The 16358-nt window shown below is 36.8% G+C and overlaps 1 protein-coding gene across 3 annotated transcripts; it reads left to right on the top strand.

Annotated features, from left to right (window-relative positions):
* The first annotated feature begins 593 nt into the window (after positions 1-593).
* On the top strand, positions 594-14529 carry LOC119481374 (heterogeneous nuclear ribonucleoprotein C). 3 transcript variants are annotated; one of them, XM_037758230.1, is made up of 10 exons: positions 594-1338; positions 5002-5542; positions 8784-8833; positions 9902-10149; positions 11728-11800; positions 12443-12490; positions 12659-12822; positions 12910-13023; positions 13310-13440; positions 13538-14529. In XM_037758230.1, the coding sequence occupies exons 2-10, from the start codon at positions 5468-5470 to the stop codon at positions 13616-13618; spliced, it is 984 nt and encodes a 327-aa protein (XP_037614158.1). In that variant the 5' UTR covers positions 594-1338; positions 5002-5467; the 3' UTR covers positions 13619-14529. The 3 variants fall into 3 exon arrangements, with proteins under 3 accessions (XP_037614158.1, XP_037614157.1, XP_037614159.1); XM_037758229.1 differs by having other exon boundaries at positions 599-1338; positions 12907-13023; XM_037758231.1 differs by lacking the exons at positions 594-1338; positions 5002-5542; positions 8784-8833 and having other exon boundaries at positions 9660-10149; positions 12907-13023.
* Positions 14530-16358: the final 1829 nt, after the last annotated feature.

Here is a 16358-nt window from a genome sequence, read left to right as displayed (position 1 = left end):
TACTGTATATACATGTATATACAGTATATATATATAATACATATATATATTATATATATGAATTATTAATGTTATATATAACATTATCAGTAGGGCATTAGCATTTTATTTTGCCAAAAATAATGCCTTAAAATATGAAAACAATGTGTTGTAGCTGTGGAGATGTCCTCCGTGCACTTCAGAGTTGTACATCATGTTAAGTTAAATTGTTTTTCTGCATTGTTACATTCTATTAATAAGGTTTTTACTTTGTATCATATTGGTGCAATACATTCTATTTCTCAGTAGCCAACATTCTATTAATGTTACTTTGTATTCAATTGCTGTATTACATTCCATTTCGTCGCTACATTAGGGTGCAAAATAATAAAGTATCAAAGTATCAACTTTTCAAAGCTGAGAAACAATGCTTCAATGCGTAGCGTGTGGGCATGAGGTGACGTATTATATGAGCCTACGTGTGTCGTCATCAGTGAGCCAGACTGGCGAGCGCATCAGCCAATCCCTTCAGGTTATATCAACAAGGGGCGGTTTTAAACATCCAATCAGAAGCTGTAACTGAGCAAGTGGGCGTTACCCTTCTCCTGTTGTGTGTGTATGACTCGACGCCATTTCGTGTCCACTGGTTTCAAGGTGATACAATCAGCCTGCAAGAGCCTGTAAACGGATCTTTACCTACTCAAGTAAAAAAAAAAAACAGCGTTGAATTTTACTCGTTTTTAAGTATTAAGCTCCCTGGTGAGTATTTTTAACCGAGAGATTTTTTTTCCCTATATTTTTTTTATTTTTCTCGACTTTGAAAACCTCTTTGGGACTTTTTTGTTTTCATTTTTAAATGCATTTTTCCCTGCTGAGACTGTGTTGAGCTTTATAGTGGCGTACATTTTGTGGTTGGCAATATTGAGCTGCGCAGAAAGAAAACTAGTTTGGAAGATTTTTTGCTTTTGTTTTTCGAGTGAGACATTTCAAAAAAACCTCCATATTTTTGCAGGGCTGCTGTGTTTACCTCGTTTGTTTATCTTGATTTGTGATGGAGGCAAGAAAGATGGAAGAAGGTTCCAGTCTGTTCTGGACAGTGTGCAAAGATGGTCGCCCTTTTTCTGGAGCTCTGTTTTTAAAAGGTTTTTCACCTGTAACTTCATTGCAGTCGTTGACATTTTTCCCCTCTTGTTTTCTTTGTGATTTTGGCAGTGCTGAGAGAGAGACAGTATGGTTTTCTGCAGCAAAAAAATCTTGCAGGAGTGATGTAATTTTTCAGGCAAGATGTTTTTTTTTTCTCTTCAGTTTTTTTTTAAGGAACATTAACACCTGGGATTGCTTTAGAATTTGTGCATTTTGGTAATTCTGATCATTTATTTTGCAGATTTAGATTCATTCAGTATGAGTTTATGGTGAGCTGAGGGGGCTGCTTTTTACCCAGGAAGGGAGGCCTATACAGAGGGGCTGTAACCAGGCCTCCACACTGCTCTGGTTCTTTATTAAATCCATCATTTTATAGCTTTATGACTGATCAGCTGTATGCATATCTGTGAAAAACGTATGCAAAAAAGGTTTACAGTAAGAATGCATGGTAGACTTGCAGTTGCATTTGCCCCCACACAACTGCAAGATCCATGTTTTGTTTTTTTTACCCCCCCCCCCCCCCTCCCCTGCTGTGCCCCACCCCCCCCATTGGCCCCAAGTGTGTCCTCTGGAAGTGTCCTTGAGCAGGAGGCCCTCCAGGCTGCAGGGGGCGCTGTTCTCCAGCTGACCCTTTATACTCTGCCCCCCCCTACAAGGAGGGCACCATAATCTGATAATGATCTAATTTGCACTTTGAAGCTGACTACAGTGTGATGTTTTCCTGCAGCAACACTTTTTTTGTGGGGAATTACTGCCAAATTCTCCCAATATTTACCTCACAATTTATCAAAAATTACTTTATTATAAGCATAATTTAATAATGATATGCTAAAATAGCATAATAGCATAATAGCTGCTCTTCATCGGAGGTGGAAAACCAAAACTAATAGAAGACAAAAATCTCACCATTGTGTGACTTATTGTCTATGTAACCTGGTAGCTAGATGTAATGATTCAGGTTTTTGCTTTTTTAAAAGAAATTTCAAAAAAAGTTATTTGCTAATTATTATCTATTTATCAGTAGACAATTTATCAAAAAATACTTTATTATAAACATTATTTAATGATTGTATTCAGCTATTTCCCAATAGCTGGTCATTTATTTAATACATTTCCTGGAAAAGAATACAAAGTTAATTGATATGCTTTATTTCCATGTCTGCTGATAAATGGATAACAATTAGCAAATAACTTCTTTGAAATTTCTTTTAAAAAACAACAACCCTGAATCATTACATTAGCTACCAGGCTACATAGACAATATGTCACACAATGGTGAGATTTGTGTCTTCTATTAGTTTTGGTTTTCCACCTTTGATGAAGAGCAGCTGCTTCTCAAGCCTAAGGGCTCTATTTTAACATGCTATTTTAGCATATAATTATTAAATAATTCATGGTAATTAGGTGATCATTAGCAAGTAACCCATTTGAAATTTCTTTGGAAATTATTGCCAAATTACCCCAATATTTACCTCAAAATTGATCAAAAATTACCTTATTATAAACATTATTTAATGATTTTATTTTCCAATAGCTGGTCATTTATTTAATAATTTTTTTTTAATACATTGATATGCTTTATTTCCATGTCTGCTGATAAATAGATAATAATTAGCAAATAACTTTTTGAAATTCTTTAAAAAAAAAAAAAAAACCTGAATCATTACATGTAGCTACCAGTTTACATTTGTGTAGACAATAAGTCACAATGGTGAGATTTGTGTCTCCTATTAGTTTTGGTTTTCCACCTCCGATGAAGAGCAGCGCACAGCCCCTTCTCAAACCTAAAGGACCCTATTTTAACCATTATATACTATTTTAGCATATAATTATTAAATAATGTTCATAATAAAATAATTTCCGAAAAATGCTGAGGTAAATATTGGGGTGATTTGGCAGTAATTCCAAAGAAATTTCAAATAGATTACTTGATAATAATCACCAAATTACCATGAAATTTGTGGACCTGTAAAATGAAGTGTTACCTTTCCTGCTTATAAGGTTGACGTCAGTTTCCATATTCGTAGAAGTCTGAGCACAATTGAGCAGGACGAGTTAGTAGTCTATATGGAAAGATTTTTAATTCCCTCTTTTTTTGAATGACCGTTTGAATTCCTAGTGATGCTACACCTCAACTAATCTGGCAAAAGGATGCACCAACCCTGGCACTATCTGGAGCAGTTGTAGCATTAGAGAGAAAACAAACCAAAATCAGAATTTGGGCTGCACAATTTCTGAAATATTATCCAATTGTGATTATTTTTGACTGATATTGCAATTGAGATATTAGTGGGAATTTGACATAATTCTCATTTTCATTGAAAAACTGGTAACACTTTATAACAACCATCATTAATAAATGGTCAATTGATAGCTAATTAAATTTAATTAATAGTTATTTTACTGTTAACAAACAATGAAATGATAATTAATGTTTACTAATTATTAGTAATGATATAATTTGTTATTTTATGATTAGTTTGTGTAACATGAAATCATTAGTTTAAAAAATTGTATCAACCAATATATTATCAGTTTATTGTTGCATACATAACATTTTATATACAATATTAAGTATTTATTAATCATTTACAAATGATTTGTAAAATGTTCAGAAATTGTTTGTAAAAGATGGATCAGAAACCAATTATTAACCATTGCCAAAGTACAAGCTATCTAAATAATGTTTATAGATGCTTTTACAAAGTGTTTATTAACCATTTAATAAGCTATTATAATCACCAGTTGGAACTTTCTAATAGCCATACAAATAATGTTTTTAAACGTTTTACAGACCAATTATGAACTGCTTACGTAATGTTTATATATGTTTTACAAACGATTTCTTTAAGGTTTTACAAATAATAGCCTAATCATTAGCAAATACCTTTATATATTAGTATATAAAATGTTGTGTGCAACAATGAAATGTTAAAATAACACAACGTTCTAGCATTACTAATAATTAGAAGACATTATTTATTATCATTGCTTTGTTTGTTAACATTAAAATGACTATTAACTCAGTTTAATTTAACTATCACTTAACCATTTATAAATTATGGTTATTATAAAGTGTGATTAAAAAATGTATATGTAAATATTAAAAAAGTATAATCTTTTGCAGGGATTTGTACAAAACAGATGTTTTCTTAAGTCTGTAGATGTGTAGGCCAGGACATCTCTGCAGCACCACAATATATTAATTTACATTTTTTTTTGACACAAATATTCAGCCTTGTGCGATATGAAAATGTCAATAACAAATATTGCGATTTCAATAAAATTTGGATTAACTGTGCAGCCCTAATCAGAAAAATACAGATTGTGATAAACATACATTAATTAAATAATTACTAGTTCAATCTGGTAGTAGCCTGCCCGCAAAGTCTCAGCCAGCCAAAAATCTTTTACTGTACACATGCATTTTATAACTATTAAAAGAAAAAAATCCACCTAAATTAATATTTTTCTGATAAATGTTCATATTCAGGCCATAATGTTAGAAATGAGGATGAAGATGTGATTTTTGTTTTAAATGAGTAGACATTTGAGTAAATGAGAGCGTTGATCTCAACAGAGTTTAAGTAAATATGTTTAATTTTAAAGTTTTTTTTTACTTAGTTTCCATAAGTTTCCCTTCCAGTTTGCCCTCCTTACTTGTGGAAATGATAGACTTTTTGATTGCTATTCTGTTGCTAGGGCAACAGCTTTGGTCCGAGTTCACTTCCTGTCAGCTACCGCATTAACAACCATTGCAACAGGAAATACAAAAGGGCCCATTTCAAATGTTTATGTTGTCAAGTTTGAAAAAGGTCTATAGTTCTAGTTCATTTTTCCTCTTTTCTAATATTCCGTTTTTGTTTCCCCCCTGTTTAGTTTTTGATGCCACTTTTTTGAACGGCGGCAAATCGTAAGTTGGTCTCAACCTTTTTTTTTTTTTTTTTGGTTTATTTTTCCACCTCAACTTTTGCATCACTTTTTTTATATTCCACTTTCGTTTTCACCCCCCCTTTGTGATTCAGCCCATTTCTCCCCCCTTTTGGATTTAGAGCAAGTAGCATGTAGTTTTTTCTTTTTCTTTTTGTGCTGTGAAAGTAGAAGATCAACTGCTGTTAGTGGCCTCTTACATGAGCTTTTCCCCATACATTCCCAGTTTATGATAATCAAATGCAGAATTGTCAGTGCCGAGGCCCCATTTGTAGCTGAATAACACTCCCTCAACTCCCCTCCTGCATCCAGTCCTTGGATTAAGTCCCGGCACTGACAAAGGCAAAAATAATGCTGCCTTTGCTTTTATAATGTTTTTGTTTTTTTTGTCTTTTTTGACTGTGCATGCCATTTGATGGAGTCAAATCTGGTCTATTGCCCACACAGACAAAAGATAATAACAGTTATGTCACCGTCATCACCCCCAAAAGTAAGTTTGTATCCATTAAAACAAGCATGCTTACTGAATACCACAAGCTACTAACATATCATCACTTATTCTGATTGGATTTAATTCTTCTTTTTTTTAATTAAATCCAAATATTTTCAGTAGAAACTGTTTTTAAGGTTGGATTATCAGTTACACTGAGCCTCTAAAACCTTGTTAAGGTTAAGATCGTATATTCCTATTTATCATTTCCTTCATTTTGATTCCCTAAATCGATAAAGCACATGCACACATACAGCTCCATATCTACTCTGTCATTTTGTCTTGTCTGTCTTCAAGCATGAGTCCCGAGAGCTGCTGATGCTGCTGCAGCGTCTTTCACAGTCAAAGCACAAACATTCACGTAACTGATCTGTCTTTAATGAACCCACTCACCAGTCAGAATGAAACTACTAGTAAACACCATAATGCCCAGATGAGGCAGAGGATAGGAACATTTATTGCTGTTTTAATAATAATAAATATGCCATGAATGAGGGGCCACAGTAAACATTTAATTGCGGCACTAATTAAGATGTTTAATTTGGAATGAAAATACTAGGGGGGACCTTTACAATATAATGCAATCAAATATAATAACCCTGCAATAAACGCCACCTCTATGAAGCTTATATTGTTTTATTGAGATTATCACGTGTTGATTGAAACTGATGGACTATCTGGACTCGTTTCACTTCCAGGAAGTTGCCAAATAGTCTCAATAATACGCCTGGTGAATGTCAAACTCTTATTAAAGCTCATGCATACCAAATCATATTATATAAATATATAATCAAATCAATGTTGCATGGAGAAAAGTCTCCAACGAGTGGACTGCATGTGTCAAACGCATGAAAATTTGTCTTTACACGTAGATTATCATAACTGGCAAAAAAGACACATACAATTCTCATATGTATAATTCGTCCTATATAATATTAATTTAGTCCCTATGGACATATACTGTCATCTGTACAAACCTCTCCTGTGTATATGTAACTTATGACTCAACCTGTATATATAAAATCTTATATATATCCACTTAGTCCCATATGCATATAGCTCTATGTACATAACCTCTCTGTGCATAGATATAAATATAACTCCACCTGTATATGTTATTTATTCTTTATAATACTCTTATACAATATTTTTTTATACAATATTTCGTCTGTATGCAACTTATACTTAACTTGTTCATCAGACTATAACTTATGTCTATACTTTCACTTTAACTGCAAATCTGTACATACATGTATATACACCACATATAGCCACACCACACTTGTACTATGTGCAATGACAATAAAATTGAATCTAATCTAAAAAAAAAAAATAGGATATTTACTGAACAATGACTGAAGATTATGTTGAATCAACCCCTCTAATAGCGCACACAAAAAAACAAATAGTATAGGCACTACAATTCTTCATCTACATGGCTATTACATGTAAGATGTTTCTGCTATTTTGTCCACCCAGTGTATAAATATGAATAAATACTAGGGCTTTCCCGAATACCAGTTTTTGGGCTCAGAGAATAACTAATAATCATTCATGTTGAATATCAATAATATATAATGATGTGGGATTATTCCATGGGCTGTTTTGGGATTTATACATTAATTTTACATACTTAAATTAAAAAAAAATATTAAAAAATCGAAGCATTTGAATAGTGATTTGGAAGTCCAATACCATGGCAACGGTCGAAGGTTCGAAGCATTCAGGTCAGCCCTAATAAATACCAAATTCTCCTATAAATGTTTTCCCATATTCGGATTGGTCGGTATCAGACGCTGGATATTCCCCCTTGAACCCCAACATGCCACAAAGATTTAGAAACACTTGCTAAGCAGTCCCCCCCTCCTGAACACACCCGTTGTTGTAGACACTCTGTCAGCTTGCCAAGCAATAGACACATCCCGGCCAAAGCATGTTGCGGAGAGCAGAAAGCCTGCTGTAATCCCTGCTGGTAGCTACCGTCCAGAGAGGCTGCTGCTGTTGCTGGTTACAGTTGAGCCCAGCTGGCAGCAGCGTTGGGCTCTGGCAGGTGTAATGGCTGAAGTGGTTGATAATATATGAGCAGGGTGGAGAGGGAATTAGCAAAAACAACAAGATAGACACACACAAGGTCAAAGCCAGCGTACACTCATGATGCTGAAAGAAAAAACAAGTGAAGAATGTATTCATGTGCAGGGGGTGGACAAAATAACAACCATGATCATTTTTCATGTCAGTCAGTAGCTTTATTAAACAAATATCAAATAAGGTGTCTTAGGATTAGTGCTGGTGAGGTTCTACTTGTCAGTATAGGGATGCACCGATCTGACTTTTTCAGTCTCCATAGCGATACCCGGGCTTTGATTACCAGTGTTTGATTAATAAACTATGTAAGCAAAATGTGAATAAATAAATAAATACACATATAATTTCACTGAATTGTTATTTATTATTAAAATAATAAGTCCTGCACCAGCAACTTGGTAAAAAAAGAAATCTTCAAAATTAACAGGAATTCCAATTCAAATGTAAACCTTTTTAATGCAGCAATACATTGGGCAAAACAGGAATTAAAATTCCAGTATATATTGTATATAGTATATAGACATAGATCTGAATTGCATAGATCGGGACACTAGCAGTGACTTAAAGAAACGAAAGAAAGGGATCATAAAACGTGTAAAAAGAAAGAGAAATTGTGAATCAACTTCGGCCAGTGAGGCAAAACAACTTCTCAAGCAGGAATGGCTAAGGCTCCTGTGCAAATAACATGCACTAATACTAGTATTTATCATGTATACACAGGGATATGAACAACCAGATTTCTGTGTTCTTGAATATGATATAAAACCGGGATAAACCTCATAACCGGGATACTCATGTCCATGGATCAAACGGGATGCTGCAGCTATGAGCTTCAGTAACGGGGTGTTTACTGCAGGAAGAGTTTCTGTTTCTTTACGCTCTGTAGAGACATAGAACAAGTCATCACTTTCACACATACAAATTTAGAAAGTAAAGAAGCAGCTTTCAATGCAATATCTTGTTTTGTCATAACCATTTATCCCACAGTTTTTTTTTATGCCTCCATTTTTTTAAACATTTCATCTACCACCTCCTGACCAGGTTTTTTTTTTTGCCAAAAATCCAAGAAAACAAACTTTTTTTGGAGGTGTAGTAGATGTCTCCCCACAGACTCCATCTCTCATAGTTCCTCGACAACCCCTCTTCTCTCCAACAGACTCACACAGGCAGGCAGACCTCCACCAACCCGAGTACAGACACGATGGAGTGAGTGCTGGTTGCTTCATGACCCGATCACACTATTTATTCTATTATCTGCTGTCTTTTAGAGGCTCCGGTCTCCCATAATGAAAGACTTACAAAAGTACCCCTCCTATTGTAGGAGGTAGAAAGTAGCACCTTGAATTTTCCATGTGTATATCGATGATTATGATGCCTTTTTGTTAATATAATATATAACATCAGTAAATGAGCATACAACGTGTCATTAGTGCTGAAATTGATCGACAAAGACAACAATTTTGATGAATTGTTTAAGTGATTCACTAAAAAAATGCTGCTCAAATGTGAGGATTTGCTGCTTTTCTCTATTTTTTAATTTTAAATTTGATATATTTTTGTGTTTTGGAAAGTAAATTGTACAAAAAAAGCAATTTCAAAATTGTGACGGACTTTTTCTGACATTTTATAAACTAGTGCAGGGGTCAGCAACCTGCGGCTCCGGAGCCACATGCGTCTCTTTAGCCCCTCTCCAGTGGCTCCGTGTGGATTTTTATGGAAATGAATAGCTGTTTTTTTTTTTACATTTTCATTATTATTTAGCAATTTTGTAGGTCTATGGTACGATGGAGTATTAGGGCCACATTGAGGGAAAAAAATAAATCGGAGATTTCAATAATATTATAAAGTAGTAATTTTACGTGTTTTCTTTTTTTCTCGTAAACTTTCTCATATTACGACTTTCTTTCTCGTAAAGTTATGACTTTTTTTCTTGTAAGGTTATGACATTTTTCTCTTAATATTACGACTTTTTTTTCTCGCAAAATGATGACTTGCTATGACTTTATTCTCATCATATTATGACTTTTTTTCTCGTAAAGTTATGACTTTTTTCTCCTAATATTTTGACTTTATTCTGAAAATCTTTTTTTAAATTGGACACATGCTCAAAGCTTAGGCAGCCCACTATTAAAGAGCTACAAGGTCAAACCTCACATTGACCTTGGTGCAGAATCTACAAATGTTACAGCAAGACAAAAAAAATATCTCACGTCTGCTGTTCTTCTTCCTTTCCTTACCCATCGTCCTCTCGCCTCCCGTCTCGTACGCCGCCAGCCCGATGGCCAGCAGCAATGTGACCAACAAGACTGACCCTCGCTCCCTCAACTCCCGGGTCTTCATCGGCAACCTCAACACCCTGCTGGTCACCAAGGCCGACGTGGAGGCCATCTTCTCCAAGTACGGCAAGGTGGTGGGCTGCTCCGTGCACAAGGGCTACGCCTTCGTGCAGTACGCCAACGAGAGGAACGCCCGGAACGCCGTGGTCAGCGAGGACGGCCGCATGATCGTGGGACAGGTGCTAGGTGAGGCGGAAGGGGGGGTGATGGGAGATACAAAGACAGGAAGTCCAGTACTGAGCCTTAAAATCAGCACTGGTGGGACAGATAATGCTGTATTGAAAAAAAAGTGCAATATTCTCACCAAACCTACCGTTTTTTCACAGGTTTCTAAAGAAAAACAAGAATTTATAAGTCTGTTGTTCCTGATAATATTTGTGTCTTAATATGCAGACAGTCTGAGGTCACATATGTAATACCACAATGTTCTTAACTCGAAATTCTCAGAGGCAACAACCTGGTAATACAACGTTTATTCTAAAGCAGGCCTATTTAATTGGCGGCCCTTGGGCCCTTTAACAACCTCAAACTGCCCCTTGAATAATTTATAAATATGAATAAATGATTTCTTCCAATAAGAGAGTTTATTCCTGTTCATAAACGTTACCACTCACGCTTGTTAAAAGCTATATCATTGTGTTTTAAATTTAGATAACCTGCTATCTTCTTAAGTTTATGGGTGATTACCATTGATTAATCATTTTATTAGTAGGCTAATAAGTAGTTATGTTTGTTAAGCACAGAAATACTTATTTAACCCAGGCCATTCAAGCAGAGGGAATTTAGGAGAGTCAAACTGAATAAAAAAAAGATGTTAAATACAACATTGTGTTTATTAAAACAATAATCTACTAAGATTTTGTTTTCATATTTAAATTCCTAGCTTTGCAGATCAGATAGGAAATGTAAATGTTGGCCCCTTGGCACTTCACTGTTTTTCAAACCTCGCCCTTCTAAAAAGTAATTGAATAGTGTGCCACAGGGTTAGCAGAATGACAAGAACTTAAATTAAACTAAATATAACATTGATAAGAAAACACCGTGAACAGGCCATGAATCTCTTGCAAGGCCTAGACACAAACAGATAAACATATATTCACTCTTACAGTCACATTTGTCACAATTTTACAGTCTTCAGTTCACTTTACAATTCAAACCCAGGACCCTGTTTTCTGTTTCACAATACAGTAGAGCAGGCTGAGCCGCTGTGCTGCCCTCTAGTGCTACAACTTAAAATCAGTTTGCTGTCTAGATCTTTAATGCGTGCACACCTGGTGTCATTCCTAGTGAATGAGCGCCCTGCAATGAAGTGACATAGAGCTTTATAAAAGCAACCATAAAACACCTCTCTATGCCAGGTGTTAACATCCTCCATAGTCTAACAAAAGGAAATCTAACACCAGCTCTTTTCCCACACTCTGCAGTTTTTATAAATTTATTTCATCTTAAAGCTTAAATCTGTTTCTTAAAGATTACAAAACTATAAGAATGCTTTTCATTCAGATTACATTTCATTCAGATTACATGCACGTGAACCTTTAACACCACAATTTCCGTAACACAGGTTCAAATAAATGGTAGTATTTATTTGCAAATATCAGCTGGTAGTGGGATAAAACGTGTGTTAGTCCTCCAAAATAAAATACCATCAGTTGAAGGGACGGAGCAATAAAATGTGTTAATTGACATGACATGTTTCTGACTGTTTTCTCACACTCCTGGCAACCCTTAACTCCTCCTTTACTTTTTTTTTTTCTCCCTCAGACATCAACCTGGCAGGCGAGCCAAAACCTCACAGATCGAAGACGGTGAAGCGTTCTGCCGGAGACATGTACAGGTGAGGACGCACTTGATCACGCTCAAAACAGCAACACAGCAATTCCTGTAATTCAGAGAGGCTTCGAAGCGCAAATGACTTAAAGGTCCCATATCGTGCTCATTTTCAGGTTCATACTTGTATTTTGTGTTTCTACTAGAACATTTTAAATACTACCATTTACATGCTGTAATGTTAAAAAAAAACTTTATTTTTCTCATACTGTCTGCCTGAATATGCCTGAAACGCTCCGTTTTAGTGTATTGCAACGGAATTGTGTTGCTAGGCAACAGCTTGGGTCCATAAGTTAACTTCCTGTCAGCTGATGTCTTTCACATACACTGCAACAGTAAATAAACTGGGACACATTTAGAATGTTTACGTTTAAAACCGTGTAATGGTCTAAATATTGTATATTGGTGACATCACAAATGGACAGAAATCCTAGCAGCTTGTTTCAAACTCACAATTTCTGAATACTGGCTGTGTGTATTACTCCGTATATTGAGCGTTTTGATAGTTTAACAGTATTTATATAGCACTTAAACCTGCTTTATAATATAAAAGACCAGAAAATCTCACTTTTTTTATAATATGGGACCTTTAATGTTAAAGATAAGTGCTGTAGTTAATATCTCTACCCTGTCTCTGCTCTCTCCGCAGTTCATCTGTTGACCTGGACTATGACTTTCAAAGAGATTATTATGATAGGTAAGCTGTCTGTTCTTTATATTTTTAAGAACAATTGCTCATGTTTATGTGTTGTTGCTGAAGTCCTTATTGTCCAGCCCATTTCCAAGCCCTTTTTGAATTAAGTTTAAATGTTTCTGTGCAAAATCAAAGTTTTTTTGGTTATATTTTTGCACCTGTGTATCTCAGGATGTACTCCTACCAGTCCCGGGTGCCGCCTCCCCCTCCGCCCCTGTCCCGCGCCGTCATCCCCTCGAAGCGTCCGAGGGTCAGCGTGAGCGGAGGAGGCAGCCGACGAACCAAAACCAGCTTCTCCTCCTCCTCCAAGACCAGCCAGAGGACCTCCCGTGCGAGTAAGGTGCCACACTTATAATGTCAGCTGCCTTCTCCGTCACATCCACATCAGTGTCGTAATTCTACCCTGCTTTTCCCATCAGCAGTGAAGGTCGATGACCTGCAGACCATCAAGAGAGAGCTCACGCAGATCAAACACAAGGTGGACTACCTGCTGGAGAGCTTAGAGCGCATGGAAAAGGACCACAGCAAGAAGTCAGGTGGGCTGATGGTGACGCAAAGTTTATTTATACCTGCTGTATGAAAGACAGAAAATGAAAAAAATAAAAACAAAGAGGATGTTCTGTCTAGTGCAGAGATAAGTTCAAGTTTTGCAAATTAGGGCTGTCAAAATTGGTGTTCAAATATTCGTTCTACTACTGCTAGGGCTGTCAATCAATTAAAATATGTATTAATCGCAAATTGCAAATCAGCTTTGTGGTTACTATAAGAGTTTCCTCGCTTTATTTATCCTATTTTCCCCACCGTCTCCCTCCTTTTCCTCAGACATGAAGAGCCAACCAGAACCAGGCGAGGTGTCCCCCCTCAACTCCTCCACCTCCAGCAAGAAAGGTGACCTGAAACGGGGGCTGAACGACTCGGACGAGGAGGGAGATCTGCTGGAGGACGAAGACGAGGTGAGCGGTGGGGATGAGGAAGAGGAGAGGAGAGGGAGGGGAACCAGGACGGGAGCTAAGAACCGATGAATAAAGTGTTATTTGTCCTCCTGTGCAGATGAAAATGAGAGGGAGAGAAGACGAGGAGCACGAGGAAGGAGAGGACGACGGAGATAGCGCCAACGGAGACGAGTCCTAAACACTACACAGGCAGACACACACACACACACACACACACACTTACACAACAACACAGATTGTGTATGATCGTATCTCCACACCAGACTTGTACACAATGTTCATGTGCTCATATCTGCTGTATTGACTGGACATTTATAAACAGCGTATTGTAGATAATGCTTTCTCACACACATTCATAAATTAGTCTAGTAGTTGTTTCTGGATTTTACAATGTACGAGTTTGATTTTTCCTACTTTTTCTCTGACATTCTTTTATTTGACTTTTTTTTTTTATGGATATGTTTTGCCATTGGATAAATGCAAACTGATTGTGTTACATTTAGACAAAATGCAAGTTCAGTTGAGGATACATGTAACGATGTATAACATTGTATGTTTGAACTCAGGGCTATAAGCCACTCCAATATGTTAAAACAAATTGTAAGAGAAATTGTTTTTTTAGATGACTGTGTTAACTTGATGTAAAAAAACATTTAACAAATTATCACCTGGCAGGTGATAATGCTACGGTTTGAATTTAAGGCCAGGCTTGAGACAAAATACCAGACATGATACTACAGTTAAAGCTTGAAAATGTATAAAATATTAAATATATTCCTGATCCAGCTGCTGTACAGCTGCCTCCTCACCAGCAGGTGGCATCGTATCATAACAACAAACAACCACCCAAAAAAACCACAAGGTTTTATTTCTGTTCCCCTTCAAATAACAACATGTATAATACCTCACATCAGGCTGCGCAACAAAATCTCCATTGCTCTTGTTTGCTGCCGAGGTGTTGCGACCTTAACTGACCTTGACTTGTGTAATGCAGTGCTACTCCATGTTTGTCTTGTTTCTGTTGATGTTTTGTCATTCGACTGCACTGGTGAAAGTGAATAAACATGTTTTCCAAGTTGGAACCTGTAAGAGCTTTTGGTCGAATCCATGTGGATCCACTCAGGTGCAGAGTGAGGCTGTGGGTCGTTTGCATGCCATTAAAGTGTCAATAGGCAGACAGTTTGTGGCATTGTTGGGCAAAAAAATCCATAATAACCTTTCAGCATATCGTAATTCAAGTGTTCTAAGAGAAAACTAAACTTCTGCGCCTCCAAATGTCTCTGTTTTCAGGCTTTAAAAATTTTAGCCCGTGGCGGGAGACTTTGACCAATCAAGGGTCAAAAACTCTATAAATTAATATATTTTTTATCATATATATCGTCATACTGCCCAGCCCTAAAGCCCTAAATGAAATCTACTTGAACAAGTAAAATAAGCTTGTCCACAATTTCATTACCAATGATCAAACCGCGATCAATACACAGCTTCTTTTATTAATTGACATTATCCTGCCTGGAGTCTTGTAGCTCGGTAATGATGGCAAGAAGAGAGAGAGCTGGCAGGAAGAAAGAGGAAAGAGGGATAACTAATCAATAAGCAGCCGTCTTCAGGGTGAGCTGTGATTAACAAGGGAACAACAGGCAAGCGGAGGGGGGATGGATAATGAGAGAATGAAGCGATGGATGGAGAGTGTATGAACAAGCCACAGAAGACTGGAGACAGATGGAAAGAGCAGTTGACAGATGGAGAGATGACAGGACGAGCGGAAAAGATTTTGTAGCTTGCGCTTGGGGGGGAGATGAAGGATGTGGGAATGGTGTGTAACAGTTAAAATGAGTGATTGCAGAGCTGTGCCTTTTGTCTAAACGTTGTCTGAGCCTTGGTGGTGTGCAATGTTTTATTGCTTGTCATGTGTGCAATTTCAAGGAAACTTCATGGAACGATATGGATAGGCCTTTTTAGAGTGATCAAATGAACGGTTTATATCATCGAGTCACATTCCTAAACAGGCCTGAAACACTGCCGCTCTTTATTCTCTGCACAGAGAATAGACTTTCAAAGAAGCCATCAAACAAATCTAAATCAGATGGCACTCTTGACCATGAAACTCTTTCACATCGTATAGGCGCTACCATATGATGTGAATGCATGCATGACTGTGGCTAAATGGACTCACAGTGAGTACAGTGCAGTTGGGAGGTTAACGTGCGACCGTGGTGTGATCACTACTATATGGGGAATATTGCCCAGTCCAGTGGAATCAATGGGGCTCACACATACATACACACACTTTTCTTGCTTTCTGGCTTTGTCACATATTTTCACACATATACATGCCCTGTTTTTAGCACCCTTTCCAGAGAGCAAAAAACTCACTATCTAGCTTTTAAATTGTATAAATATCTAAACACATGGTAGAAGGTTGTGGACATTTTTGCACACATACAGTACATAGGCTATATACAAATACTGAAATGAGCAATGCAACAACATGTCTGAATAATTTCTTAAATAAACTATATAAAAACCCATTTAATTATCAGAAAAACACAGTGGCACAAAAGTGAAAACAGGCCTGTTTTTGCAGAGTAACCCGATATTACGCCAAATTGTGTAATAGGTGTGAATATTACACAACAAATCCACTTAGTTAGGTTGAGGAAAAACGTCATGGTCTGCCTTAAAATTAGTACGTAAACTAAGTAAAATACGTACGGAAACGACATAACATAGATATGGAAACACGTCACAAACGTCAATATTGACCAGAAACCGCCGCAGGTACTGCATTTAGCATAAAAAAATGCTTAAATAATAACATGGCAAACTGCAGCCCAACAGGCAACAAAAGCTGTCAGTGTGTCAGTGTACTGACTTGACTATGACTTGCCACAAACTGCATGTGATTATCATCAACT

Source organism: Sebastes umbrosus, chromosome 22 (genome assembly GCF_015220745.1).
Source record: "Sebastes umbrosus isolate fSebUmb1 chromosome 22, fSebUmb1.pri, whole genome shotgun sequence".
NCBI classification, from domain to species: Eukaryota; Metazoa; Chordata; class Actinopteri; order Perciformes; family Sebastidae; genus Sebastes; species Sebastes umbrosus.
This window is presented reverse-complemented; position numbering and strand designations above follow the sequence as displayed.

Coding starts and splice junctions, on each gene's coding strand:
- LOC119481374 (XM_037758229.1), top strand. CDS start 5,468: ATGGAGTCAAATCTGGTCTATTGCCCACACAGACAAAAGATAATAACA. Junction 12,823..12,906: donor CCAGAGGACCTCCCGTGCGA/GTAAGGTGCCAC, acceptor TTTTCCCATCAG/CAGTGAAGGTCGATGACCTG. Junction 13,441..13,537: donor TGCTGGAGGACGAAGACGAG/GTGAGCGGTGGG, acceptor CCTCCTGTGCAG/ATGAAAATGAGAGGGAGAGA.